General features: G+C 41.8%; 1 protein-coding gene across 1 annotated transcript; it reads right to left on the bottom strand.

The window, feature by feature from the left end:
• Nucleotides 1-16,602: 16,602 nt before the first annotated feature.
• On the bottom strand, nt 16,603-21,418 carry FIGLA (folliculogenesis specific bHLH transcription factor). The gene is made up of 3 exons (XM_066372712.1): nt 21,218-21,418; nt 18,525-18,677; nt 16,603-16,938 (listed from the first exon to the last, which is right to left on the bottom strand). The coding sequence occupies exons 1-3, from the start codon at nt 21,416-21,418 to the stop codon at nt 16,603-16,605; spliced, it is 690 nt and encodes a 229-aa protein (XP_066228809.1).
• Nucleotides 21,419-22,186: the final 768 nt, after the last annotated feature.

Below are 22,186 nucleotides of genomic sequence, written 5' to 3'. Positions count from 1 at the left end.
AGCTCAAATTGAGCTTTAGACATTTTATGTTTAAAAGTTTTTAAACATTTTAACATATCTAGAATGCTTCAAACTTAAGAGACAAATTCATGTATTGCTGTGTTTACTGAAAGGTTAAAGCAGGGGTCGGGAACCTAGGGCTCGTGAGCCAGATGTGGCTCTTTTGGTGGCTGCATCTGGCTCGCAGACAAATCTTTAATAAAAAAATAATAACATTAAAAATATAAAACATTCTCATGTATTACAATCCATTCATTTCCTACTGCTCATGTTCATGGTTGCGGGTAGCTGGAGCCAATCACAGCTGTCCTCCAGGACATCAACTTTTTATTGGATAGTGCGTAAAGTACACAGGTCATTGTGAAGTCAGGAAGTAAACTTCCCTCCTTTTAATCAAGTAGTCAGCTAGCTAATTGCAGAAACCCTTTTGACAAAGATGGCTAAAAGAAAAAAAGATGAGGAGTATCGTACTTTTCAGCAGGAATGGACAGAGGAATTTGCCTTTGTGGAGAGAGCAGGTTCTGCAGTGTCTAATATGAAATAATAAAATTGCATCGATGAAACGGTCAAATACAAAGCGGCACTTCGACACACACATACTACATTTGCATCAAAATATCCAGCGGGGGACAGCAGGAAGAAAGCATGTCAAGAGCTACTGTGCAGAGTGCAAGCTAGTCAGCAGCAACTCCGTGTTTGGACCCAACAAGGTAAGTGGAATTTGGCTAGCTTTGCTGGTGCTTTCACAATTGTGAGAAACGGAAAGCCATTCACAGATGGGGAGTATGCCAAAACATTCATGCTTGATGTTGCCAATAAACTTTTTGACAACTTTTCAAATAAAGACAAGATAATCAAATGAATAAAAGACATGCCTCTGTCAGCAAGAACTGTTCACGATCGTACTATCAGGATGGCAAATCAAATTGAGGCAACACAAGTGAAGGACATAAATGCAGCACTGTTCTTTTCTCTAGCTTTGGATGAGTAAACAGACGTAATCCATTTATCCCAGTTCAGTGTGATTGCAAGGTATGCTGTCAGTGATACACTAAGTGAGGAAAGTCTTGCTGTTTTGCCTATGAAAGAGACAACAAGAGGGGAGGTTTTATTCAAGTCTTTCACTGAGTTCACTAAAGAAAAAAATCTACCGATGGATAAACTTATTTCCGTGTGTATTGATAGTGCTCCGTGCATGGTGGGGGAAAATAGAGGATTCGTAGTGCTTCTTCATGAACATGAAAAGAGACTCATCCTAAGTTTTTACTGCATCCTACATCAAGAGTGCTTTGTGCTCATATGTGTGGCAAGCAGCTTGGTGAGGTGAGGTGATGTCTCTGGTCATTTGAGTGGCCAACTTTATTGTTGCCTGAGCTTTAAATGATCGCCAGTTTAAAACACTGCTGGATGAAGTTGGGAATAATTATCCTGGTCTGCTTCTGCACAGCAATATGCGTTGGTTGTCAAGAGGGAAGGTGCTCAGCCATTTCGTGGCTTGTCTGAGCGAAATCCGGACTTTTCTTGAAATGAAAAATGTCAAGTATCCTGAGTTAGCTAACACTGAGTGGCTCCTGAAGTTCTACTATCTCGTGGACATGACTGAACATCTGAACCAGCTCAATGTGGAAATGCAAGGCATTGGAAATACAGTCTTATCCCTTCAACGAACAGTGTTTGCATTTGAAAACAAGCTAGAACTCTTCATCTCCGACACTGAAACAAGTCATTTACTACACTTTGAAAAACTGGGAGGGTTTAAAGATGCATGCACAGCAAGTGACCCTGCTCAACATCTTGATCTCCAGCAGCTAGCGGGCTTCACATCTAATCTCCTGCAGTCATCCAAAGCACGCTTTGGAGAATTTCGTGAGCGCACTTGTCTTTTTAAGTTCATCACCCATCCACACGAGTGTGCAGTGGACAGCGTGGACCTGAGTTACATCCCCGGTGTCTCTGTCAGAGATTTTGAGCTACAAGCTGCTGACCTGAAGGCCTCAGACATGTGAGTGAATAAGTTCAAGTCACTGAATGAAGATTTGGAAAGACTTGCACTACAGCAAGCAGAGTTGGCGAGCAAACACAAGTGAGGAGAAATTAAAAACCTTCAACCCATGGACCAGCTGATTGTCAAAACTTGGAACGTGCTTCCCGTCACATACCACACACTGCAGCGTGTGAGTATTGCTATACTGACAATGTTTGGCTCAACATATGCATGTGAGCAGTCTTTTTCATGTCTAAAGAACGTTAAAACCAACCTACAATCACGTTTAACAGAAGGAAGTCTCAACACCTGCATGAAGCTTAACCTCACCACATATCAACCTGACTACAAAGCCATCAGCAAAACCATGCAGCACCAGAAGTTGCGTTAATGGTAAGAAGTACTTTATTTAGTACATAGAAGAAGACATAGGTACTAAACTCATGGACCTGGGTTTTAAAGAACATTTTATGAACTTGACTCCAATGGCAAGAGAAGTGAAGGCAAAGATAAATGAATGGGACTACATCAGAATAAAAAGTTTTTGCTCAGCAAGAGAAACTGATATAAAAATAAACAGACAGCCAACTAAATGGGAAATGATATTTTCAAACAACAGCTCAGATAAGGGCCTAATTTCCAAAATTTACAAAGAACTCATAAAATTCAACAACAAACAAACAAACAATCCAATAAAAAAATGGGAAGAAGACATGAATAGACACTTCTCCCAGGAAGAGATACAAATGGCCAACAGATATATGAAAAAATGCTCAGCTTCATTAGTTATTAGGGAAATGCAAATCAAAACTACAATGAGATACCACCTCACCCCTGTTAGATTAGCTATGATCAACAAGACGGGTAATAGCAAATGTTGGAGAGGCTGTGGAGAAAAAGGAACCCTCATTCACTGTTGGTGGGACTGTAAAGTAGTACAACCATTATGGAGGAAAGTATGGTGGTTCCTCAAAAAACTGCAAATAGAACTACCTTATGACCCAGCAATCCCTCTACTGGGTATATACCCCAAAACCTCAGAAACATTGATACGTGAAGACACATGTAGCCCCATGTTCATTGCAGCACTGTTCACAGTGGCCAAGACATGGAAACAACCAAAAAGCCCTTCAATAGAAGACTGGATAAAGAAGATGTGGCACATATACACTATGGAATACTACTCAGCCATAAGAAACGATGACATCAGATCATTTACAGCAAAATGGTGGGATCTTGATAACATTATAAGGAGTGAAATAAGTAAATCAGAAAAAAACAAGAACTACATGATTCCATACATTGGTGGAACATAAAAATGAGACTAAGAGACATGGACAAGAGTGTGGTGGTTACCAGGGGTGGGGGGAGGGAAGACAGGGGGAGAGTTAGGGGGAGGGGGAGGGGCACAGAGAACTAGATAGAGGGTGGCGAAGGACAATCTGACTTTGGGCGAGGGGTATGCAACATAATTTAATGACAAAATAACCTAGACATGTTTTCTTTGAATATATGTACCCTGATTTATTAATGTCATCCCATTACCATTAATAAAAATTTATTTAAAAAAAAATAAAATAAAATAAAATAAAAATTAAAAAAAATAAAAAAAAAAAAAGAAGTACTTTATTTATCATTGGTTAGCAACAGCATAACAACGTTATTAAAAAGAATTCAGAGACTTATTGTACTTTAAAAGTGTTGGTCTTACATAAAATGCACACATTTACTTGTATTTAGTGTTAAACATATTGTATTGCTCTCACGAAATTACATTTTAAAATATGTGGCGTTCATGGCTCTCTCAGCCAAAACAGTTCCCGACCCCTAGGTTAAAGGATAATTTCATCTTATCAGCCTATAGTCTAGTATATTATAGATCATTGTCTTAGTTTGTTTTTATCTTAAGAGTTACCTGGAAAATTCCTCCTCACTTAAGAAGCAAAGAGCCCCCAGAGGTATTCTTAACCTTGAACTAATTCTGTATTTACTCAAAGAAGATGGACCTTTATGGGACAAGATAAAGTTTTCCCACCACCTGAGTCATAACTGTCTTACTGGGTTCTCAAGAACAAGTGGAGTACATTGTAGAAAGTGAAGTTACATTTCTTCCCACCTAAATTGTGCTCATAAATGTCAGTTCATCCTTAGGGTGTGAAAGTCCAGCCAGGACCCAGAGATCAGAGCCCAGCATTGTGGACACAATCTCGCCATCTCATGTCTGGAGGAAGAGCCATTCAGATCATCTTTCAGCAAACTGAGCTCCTTTATAATGGGCTAGGCTTTGGCCACCAAGCCCCATGTAGTCCGTCTCTTCCCTTGGGGATCAGTCCAAATTACATGATGCAGGGGAACTTGGTTCCTCTCATCTTGGAGCCCCCCGCCCCATGAGGCAGGTGCCCCAACTCGTCTTCTACAACAGAATTGTTGGAAGGACACATTCCTGGAAGGAAAAATCTTCCAAAAGGAAGAGAGTGATTAAAGAGGATCAGAAGAGTTCCTAAAAATAATTGAGTTGTATTTAAATCCCTTTGCCCTTCCATTAGAAGATCTACCCTTAATACTGTATCTTTGGAATCCATTTCATCCCTGATCTTTCTGGACAACCCCAGGTTAGAATGAAAGGAAAAGTGGAGGGTGGAAGGTGGAGGGTGGAGGTTGGAAAGACACACTGACCTCCCTCAGGGGCTAGCATGAGTGGTGGACCTCACATTAGGTTTTTCCATGAACCCAAAGAGCTGTCTGCCCAAGGAAGGTCAGCAGCACATCAGTAAAGTCCTGCCCCACCCTTGAGGGCACCTTCTATCCAATTCTTGCCATTCTCCTCTATATGCATATGGAGCCTTTTCTAAAACTCAAACATAAGTTCTTCAAGAAGTCCACTAGAATAGATGAGGACTTACTTCAGTTAATGTAACCATCAGGTCCATTATATGTCAGAGAAATAGAAATTATTGGCGTTCTCAAATTATGCTCAGTGACAGGGGTAGGAGCACAAACCAGGTAGAGAGCTTGCCAAACACACCAAACTTCACACATGTACACACAACACATGAAAACCCACTTCCATGATTGATTTGACCTTCTGTCCCCCCAGGAAAATTAAAGTTCCAACAAAAGAACTCTCCCTCTCCTATTTCACAGAGAAATAGAAATCTGTCTTTCCTTGAACATTTTTTTAAATGACAATCTAGTTTTAATTTTTATCTATTTATTCATTTTGAGGGGGAGAGGGAGAGAGAGAGGGAAAGGAAGACAGAGAGAGAGAGAAAGGGGGGAGGAGCAGGAAGCATCCACTCCCATATGTACCTTGACCCATCAAGCCAGGGGTTTCAAACTGGTGACCTCAGGGTTCCAGGTCCACGCTTTATCCACTGCTCCACCATAGGTCAGGCCTTGTTTTTTTTTGTGTGTTTTTTTGTGTTTTTTTTTTTTTAATCTTAATCAGATTTGGCCTTAAGAGTCTTCCTTGGGGGCTAATTGGATCCCTTCCTGAGTAGCTGCAGCCTGGGGAATCCTCCATCGGAGGTGGCATCACTCCAGAGTGAATGGGTCCTGCCCTGCATGTCCCAGACCTCACCCTTCTAAAGTTCCAGAGAGGACAACGAGCATCCATGTCATCACAGTTACAAAGCATAAACCCTCAGTTTAGAAGTCACCATAATGTCTCAGAGCCAAATGCAATCACAGGAACATTCCCTCTGAGCCTCAGTGCCCTTGGTCTGGGGCTGCAAAGTTAAATGCCTAAACTGGTGAGGTAATAAGGGGTGGTGGGACTGGCAAACCAGAGAACGCCCACCCTATCATAAAAAGGGAAGTTCAAGTTTTAAAAACACTGTGCTGGCTAAACCTATCAGAATGTGGCCCCTAAGTGACCAGTGAACACTAAGGCAGACCAAAGTGCTCCCCAAGGACAAGCCTAGACCCACCCACTGCTGTGGAAGTTTTGCTAAAACACATTACCATTACCTGGGAGAAATGTGAGAGGGAAGATAGAGATAGATGGTTCCGGGCTTTCCTTGGGTGCTTATAAATTCATCCCACCTAGCCAGACCATCTCATTTCAGAGTTTAAAATGCCATTAGATTAATGTCACAGAGATTACCACAACCTGCAGAGGAGTGACTAGAAATCTACCACCCACAAAGACTCCTTCTCTCAGAAACTCTTTCCAAGGAACACTGCCAGGACAAGCCAAAATTCAGGAGTGTATGGTGGCGACACTCCCTGGCCTCGTAATAGACAGTATGTCCATCTGTGTATCTCTTTCCAGAGCCCCTCTAATCCAGCACAATTGGCACCTCACTCCAACACTGAGAGTGGTCTTTGCTCAGAGACACAGCCTCCACAGGATCACAGGATATTCGGAACAGAATTTAGAGTCATGTGTGATGTGAAATGCCCAAGCCATAGCCACGGGTGACAAATAGAAGTAAACAATGGTGGGTTATTGAACATCTTGCCACCCACCAATGCCCAATCCCAAAAGAGCAAAATCTTATGCCTAAAGTCCAATTCTAAATGAGCCTCGCCTGGACCTTGGCATTAATCTCTATCCCCACCAAAGCCAGAGGCTGTGGCTTCCCATGGGCCACCGCCCTCTCCATCCACACACATTCTCGCTGATTCAGTCCACAAGTGAACCTACTCCCGCTGAGAAGTTAATCTCCATCCCTGTCATCAGCAGATTCTTGTGGACTGCGTTTGGGATTTAGCCACTCAGGAATGTTGCTGACTCTACACAGCCCATTTTTTACCCCAATCCCAGATCCCCAAATATGACCATCTCTGCCAGTGCCAGGATCGCACTCTTCAGGTCCTCTGCAAGGGCCAGAAGAAGGGGTAAATGGGGCATCAGGTTGGCAATTTACTCTCAAATGGGTCAGGAAAAAAGTTCTTTGTACTGCACTGGCAACCTTTCTACAAGTGGATTATTGTTTCAGAATAAATGTTTTTATTTTAAAAAAATGATTCAAATATCAAAAAATAAGAAACCCTTGGCACAGCTGGTGAAATAGTATAATACCTCTGCAAAAAAAAATAAATAAATAAAAATGACACTCTTTACATTCAGGCCTTCCAAGGCACACTTGACAGAAATTACATGCATATATTTTTTAAAATCTCAAATGTATTGATTAATTCTTTGTTTGTTCTAAGAACTAACACACTCTTCCAATTAACAACTTAAACTTGGTTAGCTAAAAGACTAAAAGTTAAGTGTCCCATTCCCTTTTTAAAAGGAATTTCCAATCAACTTTTGTTTCCCTACTAGAAAATGTTAATCCCCACTTTTAATCAATTTACTACAAATGACCTATTTCCAGGATCACCTATCCCTGGAGAATATAGGTCTCCAATGGATCCTTGCTACTGGTGTTGCCAGTGCAGGCTTGCTCCGCTGACTGGCAGAAATGAACAGCTGGTAGCTCCCCCCTAGGAATGACATGGTGATGCCTACCTGATAAGGATCAGTGGGGATTAAACACGCACGGTGAGATTCTTGCCTTAATACCTAGTACATATTTAAAACTTACATTTGTAACAACATTACTGTTATTGACTTAGATAGCCAAGTTCAAGTTTCAGTTCAGGTTGTATCTGCACTCTTTTCTTTTGTCTTCAGTCATATACTGTCATCTCCTGTAGTAGCAACGGGAATTCTATCTCCTAAGGGCTGACTGGCAAGCAAGGTTTATGTCTCAAATGGCCCAGAATTTGCAGATCTAGATGGATCATGTGCACAAATGGAATCCTTAGAAAAGAGTAATCAAATCAGAAATGGTAACCAAGGCCAGCCAGTCAGCAGGAAGCCTGTGAGACCTCCAACCAGAGCCAAGTGAGAAAATGCAAATACTTGCTACAGAGTCAGAGTGCCTGTGGCTCACTGTTGATTGATCACCAATCAATACTGATTGCTCACGGTGAGTCAAGCAGACTTAATAATGTATGTCCGATTGAACACTGACATGACAATACTGTACTAGATGCTTCACTGACAGGATGTCATCCGCACCTCACAGTTATCTTATGTACAGGGTAAGTAAAATTACCATTCCCATTCTGCAGACAAGGAAGCTAAGCACTGGAGAGATTCAGATTAAGTAGCTCACCCAAGGTCACACAGCTAGCCAGTGGTAGAACCTGGGTTTGAACCTCAGCATTCTATCTCCAAAACCTGCACTCAGCTGCTATTCGAAACTGTCCCCCCACCAACCATCATTTGTGACTCCACAGCCCCCACTGTCCCTTACATTAGACTAAGCAACTTGCTTATTACAGCTCCTTGAGTTCCAGATTCTGACAAGTGTTTATTTCAATAGCAATCATGTTGTAGGGTGGAGAAAGGAGTCTCGTTTGTGTAACACTGAGATACAGCAAGGGCCAAAAGTCCACTTTCTAGACTTGGGGGAGCAGGCTGCTACTTTGAGTGGCTTCATTGGCTTGGCAGAGAAATAAGAACTGTTACAATAAACTCCTTTGTTACTATACGGTCTACCGGAAAGTTCTGTCTGTTTTTGGAATAAAACAAAATACAAATTTTTCTTACCATCAATAAACTTTATTAAATAATATAATTGCCATTATTATAAATGATTTCTTGCAAGCATGAGGGCAATTTCTATATCCCATTTTTGAAAAATGTTTTATCTTTTGATGTGAAAAATTTAACCAGTGCTTGTTTGATATCTTCTTCATTTTTGAATTTTTTGCCCTTCAAAAAATTTTGTAAGGGGAAGACAAGATGTCACTGGAGTAGGCGGACGTACCAACACCCACCTCCCAGAACCAAAGTGAATTACAAACTAATTTTAAGAACTATCATCTGGAAAAACCAACTTTGGACTAAACTAAGAGGACTTTTCAACCAAGGAACACCGAAGAAGCTACACCGAGACTGGTAGGAAAAGCAGAAACGCGAAGAGGGCTGCCCAGCTCCCCGGAGTGAACAGCAGCCAGGAGAGACTCGCGTGGCAGGAAGTGAGTTTAGCAGAGAGGGGAGGGTCCTGAATCCCAGGAACAAAGCCCCAGCCTGCAGCCCCAGAGCCTAGAAGAGGCGTATGGACAGTATTTAGCTAGAAACAAGTCAGGATACTGTTTGTGAGAAAGAGACCGATTTCTCAGAACCAGGATTCTTCTTAAAGGGACTGCGCAGAACACCTCTCTCACAACCACTCACCCGGGGCTCCAGGGAATGGGGAGAGAGGAGAGGACTGAAGTAGCAGGAAGAAAGTGTAAACTAGGAGGCACAGGGAGAAACATTTTGGGAGACAGCCACCCTAACCCCTGGGACGAGTCACTCCCCAAATCTGAAGTGAATATTTCCCCTGGAAATAGCAATACCAGCAAAGGGAAGCAGGACACCAGCCAAACAAGCTCTCCTGCGGCACTCAGAGCTTAGAAGGAGGGAGCTTTCGGGACTACAGTAGTGAGTGTTAGGGTCTGAGCTGCAGCGCCCCCATCCCCATCTCTGAGGCCTCGCCAGAGAGTGAGCGGCGGAGGGACGCAGAAGCACGGTTCTGTCGGCAAGGGTGGAAGCCGGGTGGCCACCACTGAGCCCAGGTGTGAGCTCAGTCTTGCCTGGTAGGGGAGGAGGGGGCGTGCAAAAGTGGTCAAGCCCAACTGTGGGCAGCCTGCAATACAGCCTGTGGGGGGGGAGGGTGGGAACCCTGGAAGTGGTGGAGACCAGCCCTTGAGCAAGGGCTCAGGAGCACAGCCTTGGGCCACCCGCGGAATCAAGGCTTATAGCCTGACTTGGGAGCCAGCCCCTCCCACGGGGGTGGAGCCAAAAACCCAGAACAGGCGGAGTCCTGCTACTGACCATGGGCACGCAGTCCCACCTGGCCTGTGGAGCCAAGGCTTGCAGCCATCCCACAGGCAGGCTCCTCCTGCAAGGGTGGGGCAAAAGCCCAGAAACAGTTGGAGACCAGCAGCTGAGCAAAGGTGCTCACCCCTGCCCTCAGGGCCGAGCATAACGCCACCCAAAGGGGCGGGGCAAAGGCCAAGGCCACCAAGGCTTGTACACCCAAGCACGTGATTACAGCCATTCCCGTGAAGGAGAGGCAGAAACCACAGCAACAGCCCCAGTGGGCAGGCACCGGCAACGCCGAAACCCAAATGCCCTAGGCAGCAACAGAAGAGGGGGTGGCAGGCCTAAAGACAGACCATACCTAGGAAACAAAGGCCACACCCAGTGGACTCCAGTGGCCAAAATCTTCCTTTACACAGAGAAAATGAGAAGGCAGAGATGTGCAACACAAAGGAATCAAGAGAAATCCCCAGAAAAGGACCTGAATGAATCAGATACAACCAAATTACCAGATGCAGAGTTTAAAATAATGATTGTTAGGATGCTCAAACATATTAGAACAACAATAGATAGTCATATGAACACCTAAATAAAGATATAGCAAATATAAAAAAGGACATTGAAATAATAAAAAAGAATCAGTCAGAAATGACAAATACAATATCATAAATGAAGAACACAATGGAAGGAATTAAAAGCAGGATGGATGAAGCTGAGAATCGAATCAGCAAGTTAGAGGACAAGATAAATAAAGGCATGGAAGCAGAGCAGAAAAAAGAAAAGAGACTCAAAAAGTCTGAGGAAACTCTAAGAGAGCTCTGTGACAACATGAAGAGAAATAACATTGGCATCATATGGGTTCCTGAAGAAGAAGAAAAAGAACAAGGGATAGAGACTTTGTTCAAGCATATCATAGCTGAAAACTTCCCTTAATTAAGGCAGGAAAACATCTTACATGTTCAGGAAGCACAGAAAACTCCATTAAAGAGAAACCCAAAGAAATCAACACCAAGACACATCATAATTAAAATACCAAAGCTAAGTGATAAAGAGAAAATATTAAAAGCTGCTAGAGAAAAAAGGACTATCTTCTACAAAGGAGCCCCCATAAGGATGACTTCCGACTTCTCAACAGAAAAACTTGAGGCCAGAAGGGAATGGCAAGAAATATTCAAAGTAATGCAGAACAAGAGCCTACAACCAAGACTACTTTATCCAGCAAGGCTATCGTTTAAAATTGAAGGAGAAATAAAAAGCTTTCCAGACAAAAAAAAAAACTCAAGGAATTCACTATAACCAAACCAAGGCTGCAAGAAATGCTAAGGGGCCTGTTGTAAACACATCAAAGGAGAAAAAGAATATAGCAAAAGAGGAATACAGTTTTAAAGAATAAAATGGCAATAAACAATTACATATCAATAATAACCTTAAATGTAAATGGATTAAATGATCTGATCAAAAGACATAGGGTAGCTGCATGGATAAGAAAACAGGACCCATACATATGCTGTCTACAAGAGACACACCTTAAAACAAAAGATGTACATAGACTGAAGATAAAGGGATGGAAAAAAATATTTCACGCAAATGGAAATGAAAAAGCTGGGGTAGCAATACTTATATCAGACAAAATGGACTTTAAAACAAAGACTATAGTTAGAGATAAAGAAGGTCACTACATAATGATAAAGGGAGCAATCCAACAGGAAGATATAACCATTATAAATATCTACGCACCTAATATAGGAGCACCTAAATATATAAAACAGACTTTGATGGATTTAAAGGGCAAGATCAACAGCAATACTATAATAGTAGGGCATTTCAATACCCCACTAACATCGCTAGATAGATCCTCAAGAAAGAAACTTAACAAAGAAACAGCAGACTTAAAGGACATACTAGATCAACTTGATTTAATATATATCTTCAGAACCTTTCACCCTAAGGCAGCAGAATAGACATTCTTTTCAAGTGCTCATGGTACATTCTCTAGAATAGACCATATGTTAGGGCACAAAAGCGGTCTTAACAAATTTAAGAAGATTGAAATCATATCGAGCACTTTCTCTGATCACAATGGCATGAAACTAGAAATCAACCACAACAGAAAAACTGAAAAATACTCAAACACTTGGAAACTAAATAGCATGTTATTAAATAACGAATGGGTAAACAATGAGATGAAAGAAGAAATTTAAAAATTCCTAGAAACAAACGATAATGAGCATACACCAACTCAAAATTTATGGGACACAGCAAAAGTAGTCCTGAGAGGGAAGTCCATAGCATTACAGGCATACCTCAAAAAGCTAAAAAAGCTCAAATAAACAACTTGACTCTGCATCTAAAAGAACTAGAAAAAGAACAGCAAGTAAAGCCCAGAGCTAGTAGAAGGAAGGAAATAATAAAGATCAGAGCAGAAATAAATGACATAGAGGCTAAAGAAATAATACAGAGGATCAATGAAATGCAGAGCTGGTTCTTTGAAAAGGTAAACAAGATCGATGAACCTGTCACCAGACTCACGACGAAAAAAAGAGAGAGGACTCAAATAAATAAAATTAGAAACGAGAGTGGAGAAATAACAACTGACACAACAGAAATACAAAATATTGTAAGAAAATACTAGGAAGAACTGTACGCCAAAAAACTAGACAATCTAGATGAAATGGAAAAATTCCTTGAAACATATAATCTTCCAAAAATTAATCTGGGAGAATCAGAAAACCTAAACAGACCAATTACAACAAATGAGATTGAAACAGTTATCAAAAAACTCCCAAAAAAGAAAAGTCCTGGGCCTGATGGCTTCACAAGTGAATTCTACCAAATATTCAAAGAAGAACTAACTCCTATCCTTCTCAAGCTATTTCAAAAAATTCAAGAGGAAGGAAGACTTCCAACCTCCTTTTATGAGGCAAACATAATTCTGATTCCAAAACCAGGCAATGACAACACAAAGAAAGAAAATTATAGGCCAATATCCCTGATGAATTTAGATGCTAAAATCCTCAACAAAATATTAGCAAACCGGATCCAGCAATACATGAAAAAAATCATACACCATGATCAAGTGGGATTTATTCTTGGGAGGCAAGGCTAGAACAATATTCACAAATCAATCAATGTGATTCATCACATAAACAAAAGGAAGGAGAAAAACCACATGATAATATCAATAGATGCAGAAAAAGCATTTGATAAAATCCAGCACCCATTCATGATCAAATCTCTCAGCAAAGTGTGAATACAGGGAACATACCTCAACATGATAAAGGCCATCTATGACAAACCCACAGCCAACATCATACTCAATGGGCAAAAATTAAAAGCAATTCCCTTAAGATCAGGAACAAGGCAGGGGTGCCCCCTATCACCACTCTTATTCAACATAGTTCTGGAAGTCCTAGCCACAGCAATCAGACAAGAAAAAGAAATAAAAGGCATCCAAATTGGAAAAGAAGAAGTAAAACTATCATTATTTGCATATGATATGATATCGTATATAGAAAACCCTAAAGTTGCAGTCAAAAAACTACTAGACCTGATAAATGAATTCAGCAAGGTGGCAGGATATAAAATTAATACTCAGAAATCAGAGGCATTTTTATACACTAACAATGAACTGTCAGAAAGAGAAATTAAGGAAGCAATCCCCTTCACCACTGCAACCAAAAAAATAAAGTACCTAGGAATAAATTTAACCAGGGAGATTAAAGACTTGTACTCAGAAAATTATAAAACATTGATAAAAGAAATCAGGGAAGATACAAACAAGTGGAAGCATATATTGTGCTCATGGTTAAGAAGAATAAACATCATTAAAATGTCTATATTACCCTGAGCAATTTATAAATTCAATGCAATACCAATTAAAATACCAATGACTTACTTCAAAGATATAGAACACATATTCCAAACATTTATATGGAACCAAAAGAGAACACGAATAGCCTTAGCAATCTTGAAAAGGAAGAATAAAGTGGGAGGTATCACACTTCCTGATATCAAGTTATACTACAAGTCCATTGTACTCAAAACAGCCTGGTACTGGCATAAGAACAGGCATATAGATCAATGGAACAGAACAGAGAACCCAGAAATAAACCCACACTTTTATGGACAACTGATATTTGACAAAGGAGGTAAGAGCATACATTGGAGTAAAGACAGCCTCTTCAACAAATGGTGGTGGGAAAATTGGACAGCTACCTGCAAAAAAATGAAACTAGACCACCAACTTACACCATTCACAAAAATAAACTCAAAATGTATAAAAGACTTAAATGTAAGCCATGAAATCATAAGCATCTTAGAAAAAACATAGGCAGTAAGCTCTCTGACATCTCTCGCAGCAATATATTTGCTGTTTTGTCTCCACAGCCAAGTGAAATAAAAGACAGGATAAACAAATGGGACTTTATCAAACTAAAAAGCTTCTGCACAGCTCACGACAATAAGAACAGAATAAAAAGACAAACTACACAATGGGAGAATATATTTGACAATACGTCTGATAAGGGGTTAATAACCAAAATTTATAAAGAACTTATAAAACTTAATACCAGGAAGACAAACAATCCAATCCAAAAATGGGCAAAAGAAGTGAATAAATACTTCTCCAAAGAGGACATACAGATGGCCAATAGGCATATGAAAAAATGCTCAATATCACTTATCATTAGAGAAATGCAAATTAAAATCACAATGAGATATCACCTCACACCAGTCAGAATGGCATTCATCATAAAACAACACACACTAAGTGCTGGCGAGGATGTGGAGAAAAGGGAACCGTCCTGCACTGCTGGTGGGAATGCAGATTGGTACAGCCACTGTGGAAAACAGTATGAAGATTCCTCAAGAAATTAAAAATCGAACTGTCTTTTGACTCAGCTATACCACTGTTAGGAATATATCCCAAGAATACCATAGCACTGTTTGAAAAGAAGAAATGCATCCCTATGTTTATGGCAGCATTGTCCACAATGTGAAGATCTGGAAACAGCCCAAGTGTCCGTCAGTGGACGAGTGGATTAAAAAGCTTTGGTACATATATACTATGAAATACTACTCAGCCATAAGAAATGGTGACATCGGATCATTTACAACAACATGGATGGACCTTGATAACATTATACTGAGTGAAATAAGTAAATCAGAAAAAACTAAGAACTTTTATGTTCCATACATAGGTGGGACATAAAAATGAGACTCAGAGACATGGACAAGAGTGTGGGGGTTGCAGGGTGGGGGGAAGGAGAGGGATAGGGTTGGGGGAGAGGAGGGGCACAAAGAAAACCAGTTAGAAGGTGACAGAAGACAATTGGACTTTAGGTGATGGGAATGCAGCATAATCAAATGTCAAAATAACCTAGAGATGTTTTCTCTGAACATATGTACCCTGATTTATCAATGTCACCCCATTAAAATTAATCAAAAAAATTTTTTGTAAGGACAAAAACAAGTGATAGTCGGAAGGTGCTAAGTCCAGGGAATATGGTGGATGGGACAGAATTTCCCAGCCTAGTTCTGCAATTTTTTGACGAGACCCCAAAGTAGCATGTGGCCTGGCATTATCATAATGCAGTATGGTGTTCTTCCTATTGAACATCGCCAGCCTCTTTTCTTGGACTGCTGTCTTTAAATTATCCAGTTGCTGACAATACTTCTCTGAATTGAGCTTTTCATTCAGTTTTAAAAGCTCATAACGTATTGGTCCTCAAATGTCCCACCATATACACAACATTCTCTTATTCAGAATCAAATTTGGTTTAGAGGTGGAAGGGCTAGGTTTTCCAGGTTCACAATATGCCCTTTTCCTTATGCTGTTTTCGTAGGTAATCCACTTTTCATCCCGTTATCCGGTTCAAGAAGGGCTTGATTTTGTTCCGAGCAAGCAGAGATGTGCATATGACGACTTGATCATCCAAATTCTTCTGACTTAATTCATGTGGCACCCATCTTGAATATTTCCACACCAATCCAATCTTCCGAATATGATCCGAAATGGTTTGCTGAGCTGAATTAAGTCTTTCTACGATCTCCGATGTTGTCAGAAAAGGATCTTGCTCCAACATGGTCTTAACAACATCATCATCGATCAAAGATGGTCGCCCAGAACGTGGCTTATCAGAAAGGTCAAAAACACCTGTTTCGAATTTTTCAAACCATCTTCTGCATGTCCTATCAGAAACTGTATCTTCACCAAACACTTTCAATAAATTTCTACATGCTTCTGTAGCATTTCTTCCTTGTTGAAATTCATAAAAATTACAGTGGCGTAAATAAACTTTATCAGTAGCCATGGGTACACTATCGCTTCACACATAAGACTAACATGAATCAACTTTTAGTTAATTTGCTACATCAGTATGTATACATTAAATGATAAAAATAGAGAGGCACACATGCACCAAATAAACGTGCTTACGTGTCGAAACTTGTGATAGAAACAGACAGAACTTTCCGGTAGACCTGGTATATATAAAAGGCTGCCTTCTAACAGGGCCAATTATTTTAAGTGTGTGTGCATGCACACACAAGTGATATATGTGTGTACACGTTTGTTTATGCTATCACCATGCAGCTTTATGTATGGCAATCTAGTATTTCTTTCTTTTTCTAGAGACCTCAGGATCTAGAAAACCTTTTGGTATACTAATTAGGGTCATAAAAATAAGCTTAGGCCTCCATTAACTGATTCTGGAGGAGCTGCTTTCCCCTTGAGCTGCTTACCAGTTAATTTGGGGACATAATAATAGAGCTTTCAAACGAACAAGCTCCACGTCCCGCCTAGGAGCTTTTACAAAATGATCCTGTTCCAATCACAGTTCAGTGTGGAAAACACCACACACGTCAAGGGAAACATTTTGAGTGTTTTGACATGTATATTGCAATTTAAGAAGAAACACTTTACCAGACTCCTGGTTGGGGAGATAACTCCAATTGTAGCCATCACGCACTGGCAATAAGCGTATGCCGACTCACCGCGGCCACCATCTGCCCAGGGCCCTTCCTCCTCATTCTTCAAGCCCACACAGCTAGCATGCTGGGTGTTGTTTCTCAATAGCTCTTTAGCCAAGGATATATGTGGTTCAGAAGTATTGTTGATATAGTTCTGATGAGCTGGGTCTTGTTTCTAGAAATCATATTTAGTTGTCAAACAGTATGACAGTCAGGTTTTGAAGATTTAAATCAATATATTTCAAAGTTTTAATGGATCAAGTTTCACTTAAATGATAAGGGCAACACTGAAGTTACTATGGAGATAAAAATCATTGCTCAGTAGACTATTTTGTTCTTCTATAACCTTAAAATGTTGTGCAATGGGCAACTGCATTAAAAATATTATGGAACAGATCTTGTATGTTAATGACTACAAAACAAAACACTTCCGTTACACAATAAACATGGAAGAAAAAACTAAGGCAGCCACCTGCACATTTGCAAACACTATGACCATGTTACAACCCAACCATCCAATTTGTCTAATAGGACAATCCATTCCCACCACTGCAGAATGGACCCTTCAGTAGTCACCTAAGTAGGACTAGTAGACAAGGAAAAAAAAACCCCTAAAGTATAATTATTCACCTGGCTATTTCTGCCCTAAGTTTCTAGAATGAGTGTTTCTCTTCTAGTATATGTCCTCTTCTGTCCCTAACCATGGTCCCACTGCTACTTGAAAAAGACCTTTACTGGCTCTAACAGCTTTCCTTCTTCCTATTTTTTAAATCTTTCTTTCCAGTCTCAGACTTCCAGGTTGAATGGACTTGGAAGTTTGCCACTTCCCTCTGCTTAGACTCCAGATTTTTAGCAATAACACACCCTCAACCCCCTACCAGCCGGCGTTCAGCCCACTCCTCTTCCACATTTCTAATGCTGGGCGGGGCTGCCTTTCCCGGCCTCTCCGTAGCTTCTCCCACTACCTCCTACCCCAGATTTTCAAGATTCCCTCCTTCCCTGACTTTAGGACCTATCTGGCTTCTCCACTACTTTTCTGCCACATTCTCTCGGATAGCTCCTCCTTCCTCCTATCACTGATGTTACCTAGGGCTCACTTCTAAGGCCTTTCCACTCTTCATATTTACCTACTCTGATGACTATGCCTCTCCATGGGACCAGCCCATAAAACCAGCCTGTGCCTCCAGCTGTAAGGGACACTCCTGAGCTAGGTACCCTGATAACAGTGGTGATACTATGTTGCTTCAGTTTGCAGAGAAGGTTCATTTATGTCATTCCACTGAATGATCAGAACATCCCACAAGATGGGTATCACCGTGCTATTGCTGTGTTCTCCAGCAGGGTTGTCCCTCAGGTAGGGCCTTTATGGACAGAAATGCCTCTTCCTGTGTCCTGTCTGATGTTTTTCCTGCTGAAGAGAAGCCACTACCATACTGTAGATTACAGAACCGCTTATCATGACCCAGCTGTCAAGGTCCTATTAAAGACTCAGCTCAGGGCCCTGGACAGTAACAGGAGGTAAGTACACAGATGGTCAGGAACTTGGCTGCAAATCTCACATACACCGGACTCCATCCCTACTCCTGACATTTCTTAACTGTGTGGCCTTTAACTATACTTTGTTTTCTTCATCGGTAAAATAAAGACCACAAATAACTCAGAAGATTGTTATAAACTAACTAGAACATATAAATTGCCTGGCATATACAAAGGGCTCAAGTAAATGATGGATATCCTTGTTCTAACTTCATAAACCTTTACCTCAGAGTCTTTGGCTCCTTCCAAAACATCACTGAGAACTTGTATGTATTCAGTTGCACCTTTAAGGATATCAACTTTGCTAGGCTTCCTGCTTTGAGGAAGAAATGGCACCAGTGCCTTCAGTTTGGCAAAACCTCGGTTGAGATTTTTTATCTGGAAAACAAAAAGGCACAGTGAGGCACAGGGGAGCTAATTTGTACAGACATCCCCCAAAACCACAGAAGGTTTTGAAGACTCATTTCCACAGCTTGTCCAGTAGGGAAGCTAAGTAGGCCCATGCCAGAGTCACAGCTCCTTGGCAGTAGTCCCTGGCAAAGAGGAGAGGGAATGACATAAACTCAACACTGTGAGTGAACAGGCTGGAAGGGATGTCTGTGTTCACTTGATCTCCTCCTCTTCCTCTGAGAACATACCCACTGCACTGTCATATAGGCACTAGGGGGCGTGGCCAAAAGCTCTGAGTCAATACAGGGAGATTTAAAGCCTGGTGCTACCATTTAGCTTTACAAGAGTATGTAGGATACTTCATATCACCGAGCCTTGGCTTGTTTTTATGCACAGTGAAAAATATCCACCTGTAGCTTTTTTGTTATTACTTTTCAACTTCTTGCCCGGCTGAGTTGTTGATTTAGAGTGTTAAGAGTCCATAGGAAAGTCTGCATGATGGTGATACTTGAATGGTAAAATGAGATGCCTTTTTTTTTTTTAATCTGCAGGCTCTAATTCTTTAGCTCCAAAGCCCAAAACTCTGATGATCACCCTGTAGGGGACACCCCTGAAAGACCTGGCTCCCACTATACCCTAAAGCCAATATACTCACTTATGTAGCAAGCCCTCTTCCACCCCACATCAAAGTGGACTATGGACATAGCCTATTCACAGCAGAATACAATGACCAAGAAACATATGAAAATACTGAACTTTAGTAATCAAAAAAATACAAATTATAACAAAAATTAGATACCATTTTTTCTTGTACCAAGCTGGTAACATTTGTTTTGTTTTGTTGCTGTTACCCAGTATGGAGGATAAAAAATGGGATAAAATAAGTAACTTCTCTAGAAGTTATTGCAGTTGGACAACTTGAATCAAAAGTTGAGGTTGTATATATCACCATAATTCTACATCTAGCATTTTATCCTAAAGCAATGAACAGACACGCACATAGATTTATGTACCGGTAAGAAACTGCAGAAAGCATACATGCCCCACAATGGAAGACTGGACAAGGTATGGTCCATTTCTAAGTCAGTCTATGCAGTCAAAAACTGCTCTTTGAAAGAACGTTTAAGAATATGAGGAAATGCTTTTGATAATGTTAAGTGAAAAAAAAAAAAAAGATATGTACTAGATGATCACAATTTTGTAAAATTATATATACACACACATAACTAGAGAAAAGACTAGGAGCATATACATAAGAATGATTGTTCACAGTCATTAGATTTGTGTTCTGGGTATTTCTGTTCCCTATTTAGTCATTTCTATATTTTCTGGGTGTATGAATTGTATCATTATAAAAAATAAAGGTCATTAGTTTTAAAATAGTGGATAACATCAGGACCAATTCTCTGCAGAAAGTGATTCCTTCCTGGTAGGAAGGCCCACATAAAATGCAAAATACTGGTTCAGAATCTTGTTTAAGGGCCACACCATCACATCAGATCACAGGGTTATTTTCATGAAGAGTCTAGTGCCTGGTAAAATCATGCTTCTCCACTCTGGCAATTTTCCCAACTTTCCCTTAAGTCTACTCTCCCTTGGTCCATTCTTAACACACCCTTTCCTGCACTAAGCTCCTAGTTGATTCAAGGGGGGTACACTTCCAAGGGGCCAGGTGTGGAGGAACAGGTCCCAGCAAAACTTCCTCCTCAAATACCAGCCTAAATGTAAGCCCCTGACTTTTACACCACTTCCCTCCCCTCTCTGGGATTCTCCTCTGCTGCAACCCAATTCAAAGACTGCAAAGGAACCAGAGGAGACCAGATCTGACAAGTTTGGGGCCTGAGCCTAGTTAGAAATACTAAAAACTACCAGCAGATGCCGCTCCTACTAAGGCCCACAGACCATTCGCGTTGGCGATTTAGCCGGAGCCCAGCCCGACTGGGGAAATGGGCACCTTTTCTCTCTCGGCAGGGGGTCGACTGGGAATCTGGATGCACACTGGGGCGTTGTTTTTGTTTGTTTGCTTAAAGTAAAGAGTAACTTCCATTAGGCCCGCTCACCCCATTTGTGCTTCGAGGCAGAGATGCAGAGCACAGGGGAAAGGAGTGGTGAGAGCCCTGCGCCCCAAGCACCCACCCAGCATGCTTGGTTGTGAGATTTAAGCTCAATTCCCGTGCTCTATATAAGCTTTTAAAAGCACTTGCCAAGGCGGGACCTTTTCTAAGTTGTCAGGAGCCCCTCAGCTCTCCCCAGACGTGTTATTGCGCAAGTGCAAATCCAGGTAGGTTAGGTGCCCATCCCAGGAGCCACAGGGTGGAGAGTAGCAAGACACCAGCCGGCCCTCAGGAGACCAAAGTCGCCTCCGGGCCTGAGGGTGGGCGGCGAGTGGGTGCCCCGGGGCCTGACCAGAAATTCGGAGGTGGGTAGCCTGTATGGTAGGAGTGGGGAGGAAGTCATTCCCGTCCAGATGCGAGGTCGTGGGGCCGAGCCACGTGGCCTTGGGGACCCGCGCGGGACAGGGCGCTCACCCGCTCGCGCTCCTTGGCGTTGGCCACGCGCCGCCGCTCCAGCACCAACTGGAGGTCCTCGGTAGACGAGTAGCGGCCGGAGGGCAGGCGCTTGAGCCGGCAAATAGCGGCCAGCTGCGGCAGTGGCCCGAACTGCTCCCGCAGCACGTCCTCCAGCACTTCGGCCGCCGGGGTGGCGAGGGAGCTGGGCACGGCGTCCATGGCGGTGCAGCGGGCCCAGGAGCCTCGCGGGCCTTTCATCGGGGGCACCTGGGGCCACACGAGGCCGCGAGGCCGTGGGGGCGGGGCCTGGACCACCTGCGCCCGTTCCGCTCACTCACTACAAACCGGTCCCGCTCTCTGGAAGCCGGTAACAAGCTGCACCGGTGATTATGTTATGCAGTGGATTACAGGTTCTCAAATTTAGCTGCACTCTGGAATCGCCTACTTAGTTTTGTTTGTTTGCTTACTTGCTTGTTTTAATCCACTTGCTTGGGTTGGGACCTGAGCTCTAATAAATGCATTCACATGTATGTAATGCACATATATACATATATACTGCTCACAAAAATTAGAGGATATCTCAAAATGAATATGAAGCGATAAAAAAAGAAGCATTTGATTTTTTTTATTAAACAAGAACATCAGAAAAGCAAACAAGTCAAAGAAAGTTCGATTATGCAAATGAGATAAAAACCAACTTTTATTTCATTGATGAAAATGAACTGTACAAAAGGCTGAAAGTACTGGAGCATCTGCACATTCCCTGATCCCTTAATTTTTGTGAGCAGTGTACCTTTGTGGGGCAGCTGTGTTAGGCTGGCTCAGAGAGTTACGGGCTGTAAGCACTTTTCCTGATTGGGGAATGGGTGCGTAGCAGCGCCAGGTCTGTACCGCCTATATTAGGCTATGGGTGCTTGCGCTCAGAGAGGTGGGGGATTGCAGATGCGCGCGATTCCCTGCCCGCCATTGTGAGGGACCATTTTGCTG

Source organism: Saccopteryx leptura, chromosome 3, assembly GCF_036850995.1.
Source record: "Saccopteryx leptura isolate mSacLep1 chromosome 3, mSacLep1_pri_phased_curated, whole genome shotgun sequence".
Classification (NCBI taxonomy): domain Eukaryota; kingdom Metazoa; phylum Chordata; class Mammalia; order Chiroptera; family Emballonuridae; genus Saccopteryx; species Saccopteryx leptura.
This window is presented reverse-complemented; position numbering and strand designations above follow the sequence as displayed.

Bases quoted from the DNA above. Each gene is read 5' to 3' on its own strand.
- FIGLA (XM_066372712.1), bottom strand. From the start codon at position 21,418: ATGGACGCCGTGCCCAGCTCCCTCGCCACCCCGGCGGCCGAAGTGCTG. The intron at 18,678-21,217 runs GTGAGCGCCCTG...TTTGTTTTCCAG, and splicing joins ACGCCAAGGAGCGCGAGCGG to ATAAAAAATCTCAACCGAGG. The intron at 16,939-18,524 runs GTAAAGGTTTAT...TATGATTTCTAG, and splicing joins AAGGAGCCAAAGACTCTGAG to AAACAAGACCCAGCTCATCA.